The sequence below is a fragment of the Glycine max genome, chromosome 3, assembly GCF_000004515.6.
Source record: "Glycine max cultivar Williams 82 chromosome 3, Glycine_max_v4.0, whole genome shotgun sequence".
Lineage (NCBI taxonomy): Eukaryota > Viridiplantae > Streptophyta > Magnoliopsida > Fabales > Fabaceae > Glycine > Glycine max.
The window spans coordinates 33053374-33075729 of record NC_016090.4 but is presented as its reverse complement, the minus strand read 5'-3'; the positions used below and the strand labels follow the sequence as shown (position 1 = coordinate 33075729).

Sequence of the window (22356 nt, the reverse complement as noted above, 5' to 3'; positions counted from 1 at the left end):
TTATAAATGAAGTTGTTTATTTTTTTTTTTTAAATTAAGTTGCAGATATTTTTGAATTAATTAATTTTACATTAGTTGTGTGTTTTTTTAAATGAAGTTGTTTATTTTTTTTTTAAATTAAATTGTGGATGTTTACTAATTAATTATTTTTACATTAGTTGTGTTTTTTTATAAATGAAGTTGTTTTTTTTAAAACTAAGTTGTGGATGTTTACTAATTAATTTTTTTACATTAGTTGTGTTTTTTTTATAAATGAAGTTGTTTTATTTTTTTAAAAAAATTATGTTGTGTATGTTTTCAAATAATTTGATTTAAATTAGTTTTATTTGTTTATAAATAAACTTGTTTTATTTTTATAAAGAAAGTTGCGTATATTTTGACCGAAAAAAATACGTGTTCGACATGATTTGCAGATCATGGCTAGAACACGAGGTTTAGGTCGTGCCATAGGTAGACTTGTAGGCAGAGATAGACCTGATGACCAGGATGCTGCTGATGTTCCCGAGAGGCATAGGCCTACTGCCTCAGCCCGTAGGCTACGGGCTCATCAAATGACTGCGGAGGGACATGATATGGCTGAGGATGTTGCTGACATGACTGACGATGTCCCTGAGCTGGCTGCGGAGGCACCTGAGATGCGTGCGGACATACAGAGTGCTGACGATGGTGAGGGGTCAGATGCTGATGATGCTGCTGAGGGATTCCCTGGTGGGCCACGTGACCCGTCAGTGCTCACATCATTTGCCGAGCATGTTGCACATGCTGTTTGGAGTGGACAGGTATTTTAATTTGTTAATTATTTATCATTGTTGATTTATTTGTTTGTCATTAATTTATTTTAATAATTGTATAATTTGTACTTCAAATCAGGAACGTCCTGATTTGAAGTTAGTGTCACATGGGAGGAAGGTGGCACTGATTGGGAGGCCAGTGCCTGAGATTGAAGGCCTGGTGGCTGCCACAGGATTAAGTCCACTGATCGATTGTTCAGTTATTACTGGCGATCCTGGACTGATATCCGCATTCGTGGAGAGGTGGCACGGTGAGACTAGCACCTTCCACCTTCCTGTAGGAAAGCTGATGATCACATTGGATGATGTGTCGTCACTCCTTCATTTGCCCATCACTGGCGCCTTGCACAGTTTCCAAGCTCTTTCTACGGAGGAGGCCATATTTTTGCTGACAGAGTTGCTCGAGGTGTCTGTCGAGGAGGCCAGAGCCGAGACAACACTCACACGTGGGGCATATGTACGACTAGGATGGGTTCGAGACATTTATGAGACGAGATGTCAGGCCCGGCAGTGAATTGTCGCAGCTCTCACTTATCTGCTGCACCTTGTCGGTTACACTCTTTTTGCTAATAAGAGTGCAACATACGTGCATGTGGTTCACCTTGACGCTTTTCGGGACCTCGCTCAGAGTGGTGGCTACGCTTGGGGAGTTGCCGCGCTGGTTCATATGTATGACCAGTTAGATGAGGCTTGTAGGACCACCACCCGACAGCTTGCGGGGTACTTGACGCTACTTCAGGTAAATTTTGTGTTTTTTAATGAGTGAATAGGCAATTTAGTCCCTGAGATTGTAACCACTTTGCATATTAGTCCCTGACTTAAATTTTAATTCATAATAGTCCCTAACTTTACATAAGTTTTGCAAAATAGTCCCTGTCGTTAAATTCTCAGGTGACTGCGTTAGTGAGGTGTATAGGTGGCAATTCAGTGCCACGTAGATTGTCCAACGTGGCACTGAGGTCTGCATCTATAAATTCTCTCTCACATGCAAGGTTGCTTCTTCTTCCCCAAAAAAATTAGGGTTTACGAAGCTGCTGGTTGCTTCTTCTTCTTCTTCTTCTTCTTCCCACGCTGAGTTGCTTCTTCTTCTTCTTCCCACACTGAGTTGCTTCTTCTTCTTCTACTCTGAGGCTCAGTCCCTGCTGCTTGTTCACTTGATTTGTCCATGTCTGCAAGTGGCAGTTGTTGTGCATTTTCTGGTAGTTTCATTCGGCAATGCCACCATGGAAGACGTGCAGCTATTCGAACTGCAAGAACAAGGAGGAACCCAGGAAGGTTATTCTATACTTGTGCATTACCCCAAACAGACCCAGATAACTGTCAATTTTTTCAATGGGTTGAAGAAGAAAACCAACTTTCTAATTCGTCTTCTGTCTCAAGAGAAACAATGGTAGTGGCTGATTTGAGGCTACAAATTGAAGCTTTGCAGAAGAAAATGAGAAATTTAACAAACATTGTGTTTTTAGGTTTTTCATTTTTAATTGTAATGTTAGTTTTAGGGGGAATGTATTTTAGGTAAAATGTGTAATAGCAGCTTTTGATATTGTAATTGTTGTTTTGCTGAAGAATTTGTAGTAGGAAGTAGCTTTTGTAGTGTAATAGCAACTTTTGTTGCTACTGTCAATTGTTGTTTTGCTGAAGAATTTGTAATAGGAAGTAGCTTTTGTAGTGTAATAGCAGCTTTTGTTGCTACTGTCAATTATCCATTTCAATTAAATATAATTTGTTGGTGAAATTTGTTGCTGAAATTTGTAGTTTATTAAATATAATTTAATAAAAGAAAGAGAATTAGGTAATAAGAAGCAGCTCATAATGTATGTTGGGATGGATTGTACTACTCCAACTCCAAATCCAACACAGTGTATAATTTATAAAAGAAAGAGAAGAAACATGACTTTAGATCAATTTCACATAATATTTGACATCCCAAAGCATGGTAGTTAGAAGCAATTGTTCAGTAGGCCATAATGTTTACATCATTTCACATGCCAGTGAAGTTTTCAAAATATACAACTACACATCCTAATATAAAAATGCAACAAAAAATGCTTCTTCAGTTTTCTTCATCAGCAACCTTCAAACTCAGCAACCTTCAAAATGCAACAAAAAATGCTTCTTCAGTTTTCTGCATCATCTTTATTAGCAACCTTCCTTTGTTTGGCTCTTGTTATGGTTAGCTTATTCCTTGCTATTGGTGGAACAATAGTTGCAGGGACCTACATGTAAATGCCAAACATGAATAATTGTAATATATAAAAATGGAGTGCTGCAACAAATTAGGTTGAGATAAAACTACTTTGTTGTGACAAATATTTACCATCAACTCCATGTCACTATCTTGTGACAAATGAGGCTGAGATAAATTAATCTCCACCGGATCTTGTTGAACATGAGCAGCAGCTTCTTCAGCCTCATTCAAAGCTTGTTCATCTTGAGATAATAGGTGGTCATCCTCATTTGAAGTTGATGGTGCAACATATTTCTTTGGCCTAACATGAACTCCAATATTTTTACAGCTTCTAATGTTATGATTGGTTTGGCCACACCTTCCACATGTAAACTCAGCCAATTTCCTCTTTAGCTTATGTCCTGTGACATTGTCCTCATCTACAGATCTCCTTCTATTTTTCTTTGGCCTTCCTCTTTGGACCCTTTTATGTGGTGGAACAGGGTGTGTATACTGTGTCTGGGCCCAATATTGTGGTCCTTGGACTGGTTCAATAAAATGCTGGTATGTCTTATTATAAGCTTCTATTGACAGCCACTCATGACACATGTCCTCAGGCTTCCCTCCTTTGTGAGTTATTGTTGCAATGGCATGTCGGCATGGCATCCCTACATCAAAGTTGTAAAATCAGCACACAAGTAGGTTAGGAATGAAAAAAAAAACTATAAAGAACACAACCTGTTAGTTGCCATACTCCACAAGTGCATGTCCATTCACCTAAATTGACCTCAACCTTATTCCCCCACATGTGGACCTCATATCTCAGGCCCATGTTATCACCACACCAAATGGGAGTCCATTGATTAGCAAAATGGAATTCTTTTTCTAGTCTTTTATACTGCACTGGACATAATGGTCCAGGTTTTCCAGAAAGTTTAACCTTGTGGGCAGCCATGGTTCTCATGATATAACTTCTAATTTCTTCAAGCATTGTGATAATAGGCTTGCATCTATACTGCAGAATTCTGGAATTGAATACCTCACAAGTGCTGTTGCATATATTGTCCACCTTGGGTATTGTACTGAAGTGGGCTTTTGTCCATGCTTGTTTGGGCCATTTATTCAAATACTCCCAAGCCTGGCAGTTGATTGTCTTCAAATGGGCCATATGGCCTTCAAACTCAGCAACAGTAGTGGATTTTGCACATTGCCACACAATTCCTTTAAGTTCCTTGCTTTTCCATTGCTTTGTAAAATTTTTCCAAAGATGCAAGACACAAAATCTATGAGGTGCACCAGGCATGACTTCCTGTAAAGCTGGAATAAGTCCCTGAAAAATTGCAGCAAAGTAGTAAATACTTATGGACTAGTCCCTAACTTATGTCATTAACTTCAATTAAATACCTAACTTATGATAACAATTGCAAATCACACCATGTCATACCTTTTGCATGTCTGACATGAAATTCCACCCATTCTGTATGTAATCCCCAAGATCTTCATGCAACAAAGTTAAAAACCATTTCCAATTGTCTTTGTTCTCAATGTCCACAACAGCATAAGCAATAACATAGATGTGGTTATTGCCATCAAGCCCAACAGCAGAGAGCAAGTTTCCTCCAAATGCACTCTTTAGGAAACATCCATCTAGACCTATGAATGGTCTACATCCAGCAACAAACCCCTTCTTACAGCCAGCAAGACAAATATATAGCCTCTGAAATTGTGGTGGACCTTCTGGACTTGGCACTGTGTTGATCTTAACTGTTGATCCAGGATTGCTCCTCAACAATTCATGTGCATAATCAAATACTTTGGCATATTGTTTCCTCTCATTCCCTTCCACTAATTGCTTTGCTTCTTTCATGGCTCTCCACATCTTTGTAACTTCAATGTGCACTCCAAACTCTTGCTTGAAATATTCCAAAGCTTCAACACATTTAAGGGTTGGATGCATTCTGAGTTTGCCCTCAAGTTTACTGACCACCCACTGTCTATTTGCTTGTTTGTTGTTCACTTCTCTGCAGCAATTATGGTTATGCTTAAATGTCTTTATCTGAAAAGAGTTTCTAACTTCATTCTTTGCACAGTAGATTTCCCAATCACAAAATGCCTTCTTGCATTTTGCTCTAGCCCTCTGTTTATCATTCTTCTTCCACTTGAACTCCCTGCCCATCAATATGCTATACTCCCTCAAGGCAGATTTAAATTCATCTAGAGTACCAAACTCCATCCCTAATTCCAACTTCTGTTCACCAACTCCACTACTTTGACTATATTGAGGATAAACTTCAACATCCTCATCTTCATCATCACTACTAATGGGGATATTAAGCTCCTCTGAATGATAACCATCTGTCTCAACTTCAGCTTCAACTTCATTCAACATACAAGAGAAATTTATAAACCACTCAGCATCTGTCTCATCACTGTCAACTTCCTTTTCCTCCTCACTATCAGCAACATCTCTCTCTTCACCATCAGTATCTCTCTCCTCACCAACTTCAGCATCCCTCTGCTCACTACCATCTCTTTGCTCACCAGCATCAGTATCCCTCTGCTCACTACCATCTCTTTGCTCACCAGCATCAGTATCCCTCTGCTCACCACCATCCCTCTGCTCACCACCATCCCTCTGCTTACCAGCATCCATCTGCTCACCAGCATCTCTCTGCTCTCCAGCACCAACATCTGCATCAATGGTGATAAAGTAAAAATTAATCATATTAATTAATTATGGTAACCATGTCGGACCAAGTACAGATGAATTAAAACTTACCTTCCTCATGGCCAGCAACAGGTACATCATCTAAATCATCCTCATTCTCAACAGCTTTTCAAATTGGATCACATTCCAAGTACAACATCTGTGGGACTTCTTCTAAAATTGGATCTACTTCATGATGAAAATAAACATTTATCTCATTCTCATTTTCAAAAGCATCCCTAACTAAGTGTAATATATCTCCATCAGTTGTACAACTCCTTAACCCATGATTAAAATCTAAGTCCTTATCAATCAACCAAAAACATTCTCCTATATTACTATACTTCTTACAAGCTTTCACCAGATCATATAAGATAAATGCATTCAGGCAATCTGCAGATATATCCTCCCAAACGTCAAATTCTCCGCCTATATATTCAACCTTTCCATCACTGGCACGTGGAGTGAATCTTCCTCCATGGTGCAATACTAAAGTTATATTGTCATTCATTCTACACAATCAGAAATCGCAAACATGGTCAGATATTAGGAAATAAAAAAACCTACCTCAAAAAGCGCGAAGACATTGACATTGTCAAAAAGCGCGAAGACACAATAAAAAACCAAAAACATTGTCATCTATAAAAACAGACCATCATAAACAAAAATAATAAAGGATCATAAACCTCCCTACGAAGCGCGAAGACAATGCAGATGAAACCCCTCGAACATATAAAACCCCAAATCAAACCACCAAAACAATGCAAACGAATTGAATGAAACCACCAACCTGACAAAAAGCGCGAACCCTCAATCACGAGAATGCAGGGGAGGGAAGAGCAAACCGCAAACAGTTAAAAAACCCTACAGCAGTAAGACAGTGAAAGGGAAAATGGATTTACTTCATTTTTTATTTCTTTTTAACCTAATTTTTCAATTCAGTCCTTGCCTTGCCACATAATATTGCTGACTTGGACTCAAACCTGCCACATTGGATGCTTACGTTTGCCAAATAGACATTTGACTAACGGAGGAAATTAGATTTTAACAGCAGGGACTTATTTGCATAACGGAGGTAAAGTTAGGGACTATTATGAATTAAAATTTAAGTCAGGGACTAATATGCAAAGTGGATACAATCTCAGGGACTAAATTGCCTATTCACTCGTTTTTTAATATGTTACGTTCGATTATGATTTAAACATGTTTTTATGTTATGTTAACCTCAATTATTGTGTAGTGCTGGATCTATGAGCACTTCCCTAGTCTGCACCAGTGCGTGACAGACGATACATACCAGGAGACGTCCCCACGTGCTTCTCGGTGGTTGACGTCGAAGGCGCACATGAAGGGAATCATAGGAGCACCTTACAGGGCACGCTGTGATGGTTTGACCATCACAAATGTGTCCTGGTTGCCGTACACGGAGCATCGCGGGGTTAGGGCCTTTCAAGAGATTTCATCTTTCCAGGGTCAGCTGAGATGGGGTCCTATGGTGGTCACAGCTCGACCGGAGAGGGTGGTACGCTAGTTTGGTTACATTCAGAGCATCCCTCCACCGCCTGTTAGTGCACGATTGCCACACGATCAGATAGATGACATGTGGATGCAGTTTGCGGAGCACTTACTACCTGCGGGTCAGCTTTGTCTAGTGCCTGGGCAGGTATCTGCGGATTACATGGAGTGGTTTTTCCGCATATCACACCCATTCATGATACCGACCCAGGCAGGTGACCAACCGAGAGATGCACCAGCTACTGACCTTGAGGACTACATACAGCTGCCCAACCCCCAGGTTCCAGTAGCATTTGACCCCCCTCCACATGTGGTAAGATTCTTTGCGCGTTTAATGTTTTATGAGTTGTTATTTATTTTAAATTTCATAATAAATGTTTTTAATGACTTTGACAGGATGATTACGAGGGATATGAGGCGATTGCATAGAGGTTGGAGCGTGTGCTCAACCTTAGGATAGTCACTGCAGGCACAAAGTTATATGACATTATGCAGGACTGTCTGACGATCGCGAGAGGGGGACCCAGTTCTGATGGGACTGTCAGGGCTCGTCAGAGACGCCGCACGGACCATTGATCATTGTATTTATTTTTTGTGTTGTAGTTGACATGAATATTAGTAATTATTACAATTTTTTGTTTAATATAGTTGACGTGTTTTGCACAGTTTATAATTTTATAATATAGATTATTATTCTGATTGTGGTCCTTAAGCGAAGTTTACGAGTGTTTTAAATTTATTTTTAAAAAAAGTGAACATAAAATCATGAGTTTTGTTTGTAAGAATTACATAAAAAATAAATGTTTTTTAAATCATTCATAATTCATAATTCATAATTATGTGTTAGTAAGATTTTTAAAGTAATTATCATATATAATAAATTATGATTCGATCATAATTTACACTATTAATATATAAGGTCGTACCAAAAACAAAATATTTAAAAAAAAATTACATGACAATGAAATCGCCATATAAGATACTACAAGGATGGCTTTAAAAAAAAATTCATGTTCAAGTACCCATGTTTGGGGTTTTTTTGCGCGGGTGTGCCAGTGCTGTGAGACAATGGAGGACGGCCATTTCTCATGTTTGGACGTCAAAGAACCTAAAAAAAATAGTCCCGTTCCCCGGTTCCGTCAAATAACACCTAAAAATAAAGCCTGAAAATCCAAAAAAATAGGAAATCGACCCTTTTTCATGTTCAAGTACCCATGCTTGGGATTTTTTTTGCGTGGGTGTGCCAGTGCCGTGAGACAATGTAGGGCAGCCATTTCTCATTTTTGAACGTCAAAGAACCCAAAAAAAATAGTCCCGTTCCCCGGTTCCATCAAATAACACCTAAAAACAAAGCCTGAAAATCCAAAAAAATAGGAAATCGACCCTTTTTCATGTTCAAGTACCCATGTTTGGGAATTTTTTGCGTGGGTGTGCCAGTGTCGTGAGACAATGGAGGGTGGCCATTTCTCATGTTTAAACGTCAAAGAACCCAAAAACAATAGTCCCGTTCCCCGGTTCCGTCAAATAACACCTAAAAACAAAGCCTGAAAATCCAAAAAAATAGGAAATCGACCCTTTTTCATGTTCAAGTACCCATGTTTGGGATTTTTTTGCGTGGGTGTGCCAGTTCCGTGAGACAATGGAGGGTGACCATTTCTCATTTTTGAACGTCAAAGAACCCAAAAAAAATATCCCTGTTCCCCGGTTCCGTCAAATAACACCTAAAAACAAAGCCTGAAAATCCAAAAAAAATAGTAATCTGACCCTTCTAACAATTAATTTTTTGGACCATTGAAACAACACATTCAACTTTATTTTGAGAATTAAACACGCCGTAAACAGATAAATGTTACATCAACGAAAAAGAAAAAAAATAAACATCACATTTAGTTGTTTAGCTACGTCCCAGTGACCTCGTCTTCAATTTTCACAACATATTTAGTAAATACAGCTAAAATTTCTATTGGTCCATATTTTTTCCAGTAGTTAGATTGTACTAACACCTTCAGCAGTTCTTTGTTGGTCATCAACTCATTTATTTCATATTTTATAAGCGTATCTGAATACTCAAAGCGAGCTGGTTGGTGGAAAAATAATCGTCTTACCGTTTGTGATTCGTGAATTCCAAGAGGGGGAATCCCTTTAGGTGCAACTTGCTTTATTAAATTCTTCAGTTCATCGATGGTACATGTTGAAGGAATTTGAAATTTCTTAGGATTTTTTCGTATGAACGCGCATCCAACAAATTTGTTCTGCGGTGGCATGTTCCATTTCCCGTTGTAATACAGGATCGCGTCATGAGTACGGGGCATAGTGCGTTCAAGTAAGTTTATTATTCCATCTGGTGTTCTTCCAACGGTGCATAATAACTCAATCGGACCAACACAAGAAAATTGATCATTACACATTAACATTGTGTTGACATCGTCATCATTTATCAATTTCATACACTGAAAGCGAATTTGGTTACCTGTATCGGTGAATGGTTTCCGGTAGTGAATTTCATCCAAAAATTGTTTGTCGGATAACTGAAGGGTATTGTGTATTCTGGTTTTTAGGCTTGCGAAATCACAGCTATTTGGTACTCGAATGGGCACCGGAGTTGAAGTTTGGAAGTAAATGCCATTATCATTGTGAATAATTGATCCATTTGGAAAAATGAAAGCCAACCTTGAGTTGACAATCGTCTGACTGCTAGTTTCTCCTAAAAATGTCATACTTTGTGTATCAATTGGGAGACTATTTGAAAGCAAGATAATGTGTGATTTATTAGTCGTGTCTGCCATATATATAGATGGTTGTGACCGAGCGATTGCTTAACTTTGTTTACAAAAAAATAGACACGCGTGAACATGTTTCGTGATTATGTTTCCTTCAGAATGTATAGTCAAGTCAGCCAATGTGTTGTCGCGCTCAAACTGTAATACGCATGCATGTCATTATGTGTTGTCAATTATGACAATGATGTATGCTGCACGCGTAAATGATTTTTGTTGGACCAACAATTTTCTTGCTTAACCAAACGAGTACTTAATAATATTAATTGGTTAGTAACGAGTTACAACAAATTATATCGCATAATGAATACAATTACGTAAACAATGCATGTTTAGTCATCATTTAGGTCGACATAGTGTGTTTTGAATGACATCAAGCTTGTGTATTGCTGCATTATACTAATATATGGAATTGTCCACTGCTTTGCCTGAGAATAACAATTGCTTGACCACAACAACGCTGGAGGCGGTAACAGACAATGGTCTTTCAAATAAACCTGTTGTACATGAACAAAAATTATATCATGCAGTGACCGTGTCAAACGAACCAGCGAAGTCATTGCATAATTGTTATAGTAACTATATTCAATGTACCTGAACAAAATAATTTCCAAACACATGATCGACACATATCATGCAGTGGCCAAAAGAATCAGGTGGTGGTTGACTTCTAAGAGGAAAAAATGTCATGCTTTGTTGTTGGGACAACGATACAAGGATTATGTTATACCGTGAAGCAATCACATATCCCATGTCCGTTATATCCATCCACTTGTCCACACTAACCTGAATGAACCAAACATACACATGTAAGTAATTTAAAGATTTTTATTAAAAAAATTAACCTAAAAACATACCTTTGAAAACCCATCAACAAGTAGGGACAACTTTAATTGTTCAAATCTCTCTGTGCCACCGAAGAGGTTCATGTACTCATGCGACCACCTGCCAAGTTCTTTAATCAATTCAATACGCACTAACGGCCACGAATCTTCCCCCATACCTAATAAAGCGGCAATGGACCGATATCCACAGTTACCGTCCGCTTTCACATCCACAACGTCACGAATGAAACCTTGAATGAATGGCGCAAATTGATCCAATATCGGGATGATCCTTGTTGGCTGAGGCGGTTCAGAACATGATGCACTTCGTTTCACTGGAGAGTTGCTGCTTTGAACAGAATGAAAAGCATCAACATACTCCCAGTAAGATGGATCACACTTTGTGGATCTTTGACTTCTTTTCATCGGTTTCTTCGGTGCACCTTTAGTGTTGACCTTTGACGGAGGAGGGCACATAGAGTTATGATCAGGGTATGCAATTTCTCAAAGTTTACTCTTCAGAGTTACTTTGCCAGCCACATCAAGTTCATCAAACCTTTTAGATATGATCTCTATCTCTTCCTTGATACTGACTTCCGTCTCACATAACCCTTGGTCTGAAAAGCAAAGTCTCATCCAGAAAAGATGGACCGACTCCAATGGGATGCTGCCAGCAGTATAAGTAGAAAGCTCACATGCATAAGGAAGACCGTGCGTGCTTCTCATCACACAACCACAAGAAGAGAGATTGTTGTCGAGATAACGTAGACGGTCAACCTTAAAAGCAATCTGATTTAAAGCATCCCTTGAAACCATCCCAAGAAGCCTCTTGTATAAGGTTTTTTTATATACATGTCCAACCACATACGTACTGGTTTCAAAGGATGCTTTAATTTTGACGTGTTGCAGCGTGATCATGTTGTTCATGGCATCCCAAACACTACATAGGTCTCCAACGCTATTTTGTAGTACTCTTTTGAGAGCCCAATGAGCTGATTCAACCCTACATTTAAAATACACAACAAACATGAAAATATGCAACAATTAAATACCATTTATTACTAATCCTTACTAACAAATAAAATTAGTTCTTAATACCTGTTTGTTGTTGTGTTGCCTAGGTACATGACCTTATTCGCCCATGCTGTAATAAATTTTTCCTTGTGGGGGATAATCCATGTGTCGTTAACATAGTCAATGAACATCGGCCAAGGTGAACAAGTAACTTGAAACTTCTGATGTGACTCATGGAACTGGTGTTCGGACGGACAATCAACCAAAGTACCCCAGTTATCCATTACATAGTCCTACGCATTTTTTTCACCGATTAAAGATTTGCACTTCGCCTTCACATTCTTATCGATATGAAACCTGCACAACAAATTAGTAGACTCGGGGAACATAGTTTTCACTGCATTCATCAGTGCTAGGTCTCTGTCAGTGACAATAACAAAAGGGAGGCGATCGTTTCTTAAAAATAGGCCTCGAAATCGTTCCAAAGCCCATACAATATTATTAACACGCTCAGCCTCCAGATATGCAAACCCAGCAGAGAATGTCATCGTTGTTGGTGTCACTCCAACAAAGTCAAGTAGTGGGAGTCTGTACCTGTTTGTTTTGTAGGTACTGTCTATAAAAAACACCAGATGACATGCATTGCATAACTTTACTGCATTTGGGTGACACCAAAACAGATCACGCACCACAACTTCATCCTTCAATCTATGCCAATGAATGTATTGATCACGTTCGAGAAGTTTCATCAGATGCTGCATTTCGGTATCGGCTCCTCTTATTGAAGAATGATATGCACTTCTTGCATTGTAAATTTGCTTTATCGTGGTGCAACTGTTGGAATTGTGTTCCTTCAACGTTACCAAGATGTTTTTCGGTTTCACCATCAACTTTATCATATCAGCAATAATTTTCTTTTCTTCCTTAGTCAATCGCCCGACGTATGGATGTCCAACTAAGGACTTGGCCAATTCATGATTTTGAATCCCACAGATCAACTTCACCATCCAACCTTTCCCTCCATGCACTGGTTTCCCACGAAGCCTGAAGGGACAACCACATTTCCTACTCCCAGTGTCTTTTCTAACGAATTCTTTATTTTTACACTTGTACGTACCACTCCTTTCACACCCAATTAAGACAAATGAACTTCTTCCTCTGCTACCGGTCTCTGTGTCAGACCTCATAATCACTGCAACAAATCCATTTTCATGGGCAACTGTTCGAGCCCATTGCAAAACATCATCTCGAGTAGCGAATACCTATAATGCAACCCTGACATATTAATTTTCATACAAAACATCAATTCAACCAAATGACTCAAATTATGTATGATTACCTGAGACGTATTAAAAGGATTTGAACAATCTACATGTGGTTCATTCACCCCACATTCTTCTTGATTATCATAATCATAATCCATAAGAACTTCTTGTGACATCGCATAGTCATACCTCCATTGATCTTCATCCATCTTAAGGACATATGCATCATACACAAGTACATTCAAATTATCATATAACCACATCCAAAAATTTACTACACATTAAATAACAAACATATTAACAGCACATATGCATCATACACAAGTATATTCAAATTATCATATAACCACATCCATAAATTGACTACTTATTAACTAACAAACATACTAACAACTAATACAAATATATTCTAAATTTATAACTACATTATTTACTTAAACTGAACTTATCACTATAATAAACAACTAATAAAACATTTTTCTACTACAACAAAATACAATTAAGTTACCTAAATCATTTAATATTATACCAAATCATTATACCTAATTAAACCAATAATCCACAATATATATATATATATATATACATATATATATATATATATACATATATATATATATATATATATATATATACATTTAAAACAGAAATAAAAAAATTTGTTAATAATGTAACATTCCGGAAGAAGTACTTCCGGAAAACACTTCAGGAAGTACTTCTTCCAGAATGGGCCTTAGTAACTTCCGGAAGCACTAACATTCTCATTCCAGAACTTCTTCCTGCTGTGCCTAAAATTTCTTTTGGATACAGCTTTTTACAGTTTTTCTTCTCTAAAAACTAGTCGGAAAACGCAAAAAATACCCATAAATGCGTACCTCCGACGAAATAGGAAGAGCAGCGACTAACAAAACTTCAAATACGGAACACCTGCTTCACGGGGACCACCAAATCTTCAAATACTTCACGGGACCACCAATGGAAAGCAACAGGGACCACAGAAAGCAACAACAAGAAAACGAAAGAAAGCAGAGAAGGAAGAAGGCGCAGTAAGAAAAGTAAGAAATGGAAGCGTGCAGCGCAGTAAATTTAAAGAAAATTACACAAGGGTAAAATCGTCATTACATATGCATTAAATATTATTTTATTTTTACTTATTATTATAAAATGAAAATTATTTTTCTTGACATTGTTATAAAGTAATAATCATTATTTTATTATATATTAACTTTTGTAATAGAAATTAAATGTTATCAAAATAAAAATTTTATATTTTTAATAAAATATACGAATTAATTAATTTTTATGGTTTAAATTATACTAAATTGTCACACAAATTAATATTTACAATTACATGCGCGTAAAAAACAAATTATAAATATTAGTCATAATTACGTTCACTAATTATTTAATTATTTATGTATAATAATATTAATTATTTTATAATTTAGTTTATTCATTAAAAGTAAATTATTACAAAATCATTTTTTTAAAAAAGAAAATTTCCGAAAGATCCTTCTTCCGGAAGTAAAAGGATATCTTCCGGAAGAAGCTTCTTCCGGAAACATTCCGGATGACGTTCTTCCAGAAAGAGTTTCTGAGTACTTCCGGAATCACTAATTCTTCTTCTGGAAGAAGGTTCTTCCGGAAAGTTTCCGGAAAAAGACTCTTCCAGAATGATTTCGAAAAAAGGTTCTTCCGAAAATGGTTTTCTCATAAGGGCATTTTTGCCACTTCACTATTTGCTGGGTGCCCCAACAATAATGCTGGGTGCACGTAGCAACTCCCAACATCAATTTGCAGTTGTTACATCTAATTGGGACCCAATATATATCCAGTCCATGAATTGAAGAAACTACCAAATTCACGTGTTATATAGCAAAACATATTCTTAAATGTTATTTAGGTATTTTTGGGGAAAAAATTTCTCCATTTCTATATTGACCAAAAAAAAATAATCTTAATTCGAATTTTTGCGTCTTAATGAAAGGACAGAGAAGCTTTGTTTTAGGGGCAATGATTTGACCGCTGCATGCCAAGCGATATGGAAGCATGACATGAATAAACTTAAACTTATTTAATTTAATAATATTTTCATGTAATTTTATTTGATTTTAAAGATTATTGACAATTGATTGATGTTAATAGCTGAAGCTATTAAAATCATTTATTTAGTTTAATTTCATAAAAAAATATTTTAATGATGTTTTTTTTATGGTTCTATAGTTAGAGATCATGAATGTCTTTCAATTTACATGATTAGAAACTAATCTTACTCATAATACATGATTATTGTTGATTCAATGAAATTTTACAGAGAATTAAACACGATTTATTTTGATGATTTGATTTGATGAAAACATTTTTATGGCTTAAGCCTTTTCCTAATAGCTTAGTGATATTAGTTGGAAAAAAAAAATTACTAGGTGATAATAGACCAACACGTCATCTATGATCATGATCAATAATCGTGTGACATGTGAACAATAAAAAATATATTCATTAAATTAAAGATATATTCAATAACTATTTAACAAAAATTAATTGTGTTATCCCTTAATTTAAGGATCTTAATCAATATAAAATTTTAAGTTATCTATGTGTCACATAAATATTGAGTGGGATCTTAAAAGACATGATTGTCTTGAACCACTAAGAGCAACTTTAGTGTAGGATCTTGGAGTGGGTTCTTGCACTCAAGATTCATTTTTGTGAAGATCTAACAATATAGAGTTAGGATCTTTATCGTGGCACAATGGATCTTGCACAAGATCCCTTAACATCCCAAAAGTAGCTTAGTGGATTTGGGAGGGAAGCAACAAGAAAAGATGCAAAGGAAGAAAAATACTTGAACAAATGCATGCCATCATTGCACCAACGAAGGTGCGTCGTCGTGCCGACGAAGATGCGTATTCGTGTCAACGAAGTTGTGTCGATTTGGCGGCACTGTCGCATCGTGAAGAGGGGAAGACCCTAGAGAGGGGAAGAGAAAAAAGAGGAAAGGGGAGAGGAATAGTCGTGTGGGGGGAGAGGAAAAAGAGAAAAGGGAGATAGGAAGAGGGTATGTGGGAGAGGAAGAAAAAAAAAAGAGGAAGAGAAGAAGGGAAGTGAAAGGGTCAGCGATAGAGGAAGAGAAAAAAAGAGGAAGGGGAAGTGGAACGGTCGGGGAGAGAGATGGAAAAAAGAAGAGAAAAAAGAGGAAAGGGAGAGGGGAAGTGGAATAGCCCAGGAGAGAAAAAATAAAAAATAAAAAATTAAAATGAACATTGGAGGAAAAAAACTATGAATGTTGGACCACTCAATGTTAAAAAAATTGTTGTTACTATTTTTTAAAAAAAAATAAATAAATATTTTGTAACCTATAAATTAAACACATGTTCATATTTTACACACCATTTCTCCTTATCATCATTTATTTCTCAATCTCTTATTTTAGTTTCATTTTTAATGGATACAAATCAGTATAATGTGCAAGCTTATTACAATTTTTTGCAAAATTATCAACTTTCTCATTCGAACAAAATTATGCTTCATTTTTTCCCTACTTGCCACCACCACTACCAATGAATTTTATGCAAAATAATGAAATTCCTTCTAGTGAAAATTTTCAAAATCCTCCACCATTTTTTCCTACTCGCCACCACTACCACCAATGAATTTTATGCAAAATAATCAGACTCCTTCCACTGAAAATTCTCAAAGTTCTGAAAGTTTTCCTTCAATGCCACAAAACAATTCTTCCATGTTTCGTAACTCTCCCAATAGTTCTAGTGGTCCACAAACTCCTTCAAATGATGACGTTGAAACGCAATTTCCAAATTTTCTACTCAAATTAAAAACATCACATTGGAACGAGGAGAGTATTCTAAAAAAAAAGCCGCAAACTTTTTTTTTTCTATTGAAGAGGATACACATCTTATTGGTTTATGGCATAATGTTTCAACATATCTTATTATTGGTGATGGTCAAGCAAGAGACCGTTTTTGGATGAGAGTAACAACAAATTACAACAACTTTCGAGGGGAACTACGCGAAAAAGTAGTAAATCAACTGAAATCACGATGGCAAAAAATTAATCTGAGCGTGCAAAAGTTCAAGGGTCATTTCAACCAAGCGATATCATTGAAGAAAAGCAGTTGCTTGGATAATGATGTGATGCTTAATACATATGTCATTTGGAAGGAAGACGAAGGAAGCGATTTTAGTTTGGAACATGTTTGATGACTTTTGAAAGATCAACCAAAATGGTTACAACAGTTTACTGAAAATTGCTCTAAAAGGATGAAGAATTATGCATCTGAGGCATATTCATCATCATCTAATCTAGAAACACCGATTGAAAATGTTGAAGTTGACACACCGTCTCCAATTGTCCATCCAATAGGGCAAAAAGAAGAGCAAGAGAAAAGGAATAGGAACATCTACAATCCTTGGGACTTGATTGGCGTGGAGGAAGCAATAAGGGAAATAAATATTCTCAACACCAAACTAGTAGCCTTAACGGAGATAGAATTGGAAAATGAGTATTACGACATTCTAATAAAGGACACATCTACAATGTCTGAAACTTAACTCGAAGACTATCAAACCTTTTGTAAAATAATTAGGCGTAAGCTAAGAATCTAGTATTAATTTGTTTGGTAATTTTAATTTGTTGTAACTATCTTTTAATTTGTATTTTTAGGAATCATGTTTGACTTGCATTTTTTTATTTGTAATTTGTATTTTAATTTGTTCATTTTTTTATTTGTGAAACTAGCCACAAATAAAAATTAAATTTATGCTCATTTTCCTATTTCTTAATATTTATAAATTTTATCTTCCATGATTTATTAAAATAAATTAATTATATTTAATTTATTAAATATTTAAATAAAATATTTAGAAGTGAAATTCATGTGAAACCTAAAAAAATTATCTAAAATCCAAAAATGAAATCTATCATTAAAGAAAAAAAATGAAAAAGATCTTAAGAGATTTTTAATTCTAATCTTATGTGATAATGTGAAATTCACAAAAAAGTAATCTAAAATCCTAATTTAAGATTTACCACGTTGCTCTAATAATTTCTCTAGAGGAAGGATTTCAATTTAATGGCGTCCCTCTCTTCTATTAATTTTCTTTACCAGAATAAACGAAAAAGGGTGGAAAATTAAGCCCCTTTAATTTGTCAACGTCTAATTAACAAATTAGCTCAAGGAAGATAATTAGTGAAAGTATTATATTTTATTAACATACAGGAGCGTATGCAAGTCACTAGATAAAAGAGGAAATATATAAACTTCTCTCTGCAACACATTAATATTTTATTAACATATCTTTCTCATTCTATCTATAATTTCTTTTGTTAAATTGGTTCAAAGTTCAAAGAATCTACCTATCACTTTTTTTAATGAAAAATCCAAACCGCGCAACAGAAAAACAGTGGGCACCAGATTACACCATTGATCAAACGCCAACAACATAAATTTGCATGTGAACCCATTTCAAACACCTGCATTTGCCCTCTACTCTTAGCCAACCTGTTCAACAAATCACCCAACTTCTTCCTCTTCTTTGACCCTTGTGTCTCTGGAGTCGGAGAGAATGACTGATCAGGCTTCGATGAATTTTGCTTTGAAGCCTTTGTAATTATTTAAAATAGGGTAAATAGTCACTTTTGTTCTTCAATGTGTAATTCACTGATAAATGCGTTCTTGAAAGATAAAAATACAAAATTTAGTGCCTTAACAAGTGCGACAAATATATCTTGTAGTTAACTTTCGTCCATCATCGTTAATAAAATCGCATACGTGACACAGAAGAACAAATTTGTCACTGAAATTATCACCAACGTGGGTTGTCAGCATAGGGGTATATTTGTCATAATATTTTTTTAACTTTTCATCTTTTCACTCCGCTGACATAAATATCCCTGAAAAATGACAATACAAAATTTAGTCTTCGAAAGTATAAAAGTGTGACAAATATATCCAAATGTTAATAATAGATTATGACTAATTATTATTATTATTATTATTATTATTATTATTATTATTATTATTATTATGTGTTTATAATTTAATGCCTATGTTTGTTTAGTACTTATGTAATATATTTTTTAAATTTCCTTTTAATATATATATTTATATTATTTTGATTTCCTTGTCAAACTTTAATCTTTACAGTTAAATTTGTTTTATCTTATATGTTATAATTTTATCAAATTTCTACTAAATTTTTCATTTTTAATCTTTAAAATTATTCCATATCTCAATTTCAACTTAAATAACCTTATATTTAAATTAAAAATAATATGTCAAGAGTTTTGAGTAGAAAAGACACAATCGACTGCGAGACTAAATTTATTTATTTTAGAGAAAAAAAATTAATCTACTATTTTTTTAAAAAAAAGGCTCACAAAATTTAAACTAGATAAAACTAAAGTGGAATTTTAAAAAAAAAAGTCTCACAAAATTTAATCAATTGAGTTATCATTTAAAAAATAAAAGTCTTTTATTTCTTGAAATTTTTTGTTTCTTCAATTAATTATTAATCTTTATTATGTGCTCTTCCAGAATATGTCAAATGGAATGCAATGTCGCTACAGCCTTTAAATCAGCGAGAGATACAACTCTACGTTCCACAAGTAATAAATCTTTGTACTATTTTTTTTTAAGTTAACATTTGTATTAATTTGAGCATTATTGTATTTTTTATTTAAATTTATTTGGGTTTTTTATTTGTTAGTAACTTTTTTCATTTCATTCATATTATGTATAATAAGTGTTATATCGAGTGGAAGCACATAAAGTTTATTCACGAGATTCTTTCATATTTGAGGTATATATATACATTTTATTGATTAAGAAACAAGACTTATAATTTCACTTTAGTTCTATCTAGTTTAAATTTTCTGAAACTTTTTTTTAAAAAAAATAGTTTATTATATTATTTTTAATAAATAAATAAATAAATAAATTTGGTCATGCAGATCGTTGTGTTTTTTCTACTCGAAACACTTGACATATTAATTTCAATCTAAATAGAGTACTTAAGTTGGAATTGAGATATAGAATAATTTTAAAGATCAAAAGTGAGAAATTTAGTAGAAATTTGATAAAATTATAAAATATAAGATAAAAAATTTTTAACACTAAAGATTAAGGTTTGTCGAGGAAATCAAAATAATAATATATATATATTAAAAGGAAATTCAAAGATATATTACATAAGTACTAAACGAATAGCAGTAAATTATAATAATAATAATAATAATAATAATAATAATAATAATAATAATAATAAGTTACAATCTATTATTAATGTTCAAATATATTTATCATACTTTTTATACTTTCAGAGACTAAATTTTATATTTTCATCTTTCAGGAATGCATTTGTCAGCGGAGTCGAAAGACAAAAAGTCAAAAAAATATTATGACAAATATGCCTCTATACTAGCAATCCACGTTGACAATCATTTCAGTGACAAATTTGTCCTTCTGTGTCATGTAGGCGACTTTATTAACGGTGATAGACGGAAGTTAACGGCAAAATATATTTGTCGCACTTTTTATATTTTCAGGGACTAAATTTTATATTTTCATCTTTCAGAGGTGTATTTTTCAGCAAATTACACATTGAGGAACAAAACTGGCTATTTACCCTTTAAAATATAGGCTTTATGGATTGAACTGGTCAATAGACCACTCAAGTAAAATTTTTTTGAAGAAACCCAAGTAATCGATATCCTATATTATAAAAGATAAGTATAGGAAAAATATTATTGTGCCCTTGCTTAGAAAATTGTCACGTGTCCCTTTTGCTGGGTTTATGGTCATTTTATTGTCATTTGGTTTCTTCTTCAATAGCAACACGTGTGTGCTTTACGTGTTTCTTTTTTCCTCAAAAAGCAACTATTCTGCCATGTGTCTAATGCTTAAGCCAGCTTGCACTCTTTGGTTGGGCACGTGGTTTGGGTGTTTTGTAGAATCCCGTTGGCCGTTGTAGTGTCATTTTGGTTTGTTTCATTTTCGAGTTGGAAAGCAAAATTGTTTCTTTTCTCTTTGCTTGCTTTTGGATTTCAAGGTGTGAGCTTTTTAGTATACTGAGTATGGTTGTGTTATGTTTTTTTGCTAAATGTCTTTGCCTTCAGTTTGTTTTTTGTTTTCTAGTTTGGTTTTGCTCCGTTGCTCGGCTTGGCTGTGAGAAGAAAAGGTAATTTTTTTGCTGAATGTCTTTGCGTTCGGTTTATTTTCAGTTTATATGTGTGTTACCTTTTCTGGGTGATTTTAGAACTCTTTTTGGGTGTTTTTCTGACTTTGGTGCTTTGTTTTCTAACTTTTCTGTTGTGCATGACTGTGATTGTACAACTTTTCTTTGGTTGAGAAGTTTGTTTTCCAATTTGGTTTTGCTTTGTTGTTGGGCTTGGCTGTGAGAAAAAAAGGTAATGTTTATGTTGTGCATGTCTGTCTTACCTTATCCCCCTGATTTTAGAACTTTTTTTAGTGTTTTTGTAACTTTCGTTTTTTGTTTTTTAATGAGTTACATTTGTTTTACAGTTTTCCTTTTCTCGGTTGTTCGTTTTGGGTGTGAGAAATCAAAGTTATACTTTTGTACCCATGTTTGGGTTTGGCTGAGAGAAGTTGAGCCTTAACTTGGGGATGACTGTTTTTTGTATGCTTTGTTAAGTTTCGGGTTAATGCATTCTTATATGTTTGCCGCCTCTTTTGTTAACTCTGTTTACTCACATGTCAGGTGTTTATTTTTACTGATTCATATGCATGATTGCCTTTCCAAAGTTTCTTGCGGTCTTATGTGTGTTTTCTTCTTTGTTTTTTTGGTCACAGATTGTTAACTTTGGTTTCCCGTGGTTGAGGTGGTAATTTTTTTTTTTCCGTTTGACTATATGCTTGGTTTTTAACTGATGTTCTATTTTTCTTGGTGTTGTTGTTCAGGGTTTGCGATTGCCTAGATCATAGATTTACGAGCAACCAATTTTATATAAAGTTATGGCACGTGTTCCTAATAAGATTAAGTTGATAGATGGATCAAGGGAAACTCTTAAGCTTTTTGTAAGGATCCCTGATCTTTGGTTCATTGGGATCCCTGAAAAGTCTGAACAAGCCAAAATGGTGATTGTTGATTCTGATGTATGTTTTTCCCCGTTTTTTTATTATTATATACTATATTATTGACCATTCAATCAGGTATTTATATACTTTGTATATTATAGGGAGATGAAATCCATGTTGTTTGCAAACAAGATCAGCTAAAGTCTTGAAAGGCTGATTTGAAGGAAAATTTGACTTATGTGA

General features: G+C 35.0%; 2 protein-coding genes across 2 annotated transcripts; one reads left to right on the top strand and one right to left on the bottom strand.

Moving 5' to 3' along the window:
- Positions 1-1357: 1357 nt before the first annotated feature.
- On the bottom strand, positions 1358-5708 carry LOC106798244 (uncharacterized). Its single transcript, XM_041013939.1, has 5 exons — positions 4403-5708; positions 3697-4288; positions 3012-3626; positions 1916-2038; positions 1358-1449 (listed from the first exon to the last, which is right to left on the bottom strand). Exons 1-5 carry the CDS (start codon positions 5681-5683, stop codon positions 1358-1360), a joined length of 2703 nt encoding a protein of 900 aa, XP_040869873.1. The 5' UTR covers positions 5684-5708.
- Positions 5709-7010: 1302 nt separating this feature from the next.
- On the top strand, positions 7011-22013 carry LOC106798243 (uncharacterized). Its single transcript, XM_014774225.1, has 4 exons — positions 7011-7187; positions 7278-7493; positions 21214-21256; positions 21997-22013. The coding sequence occupies exons 1-4, from the start codon at positions 7011-7013 to the stop codon at positions 22011-22013; spliced, it is 453 nt and encodes a 150-aa protein (XP_014629711.1).
- The last annotated feature ends 343 nt before the right edge of the window (positions 22014-22356 follow it).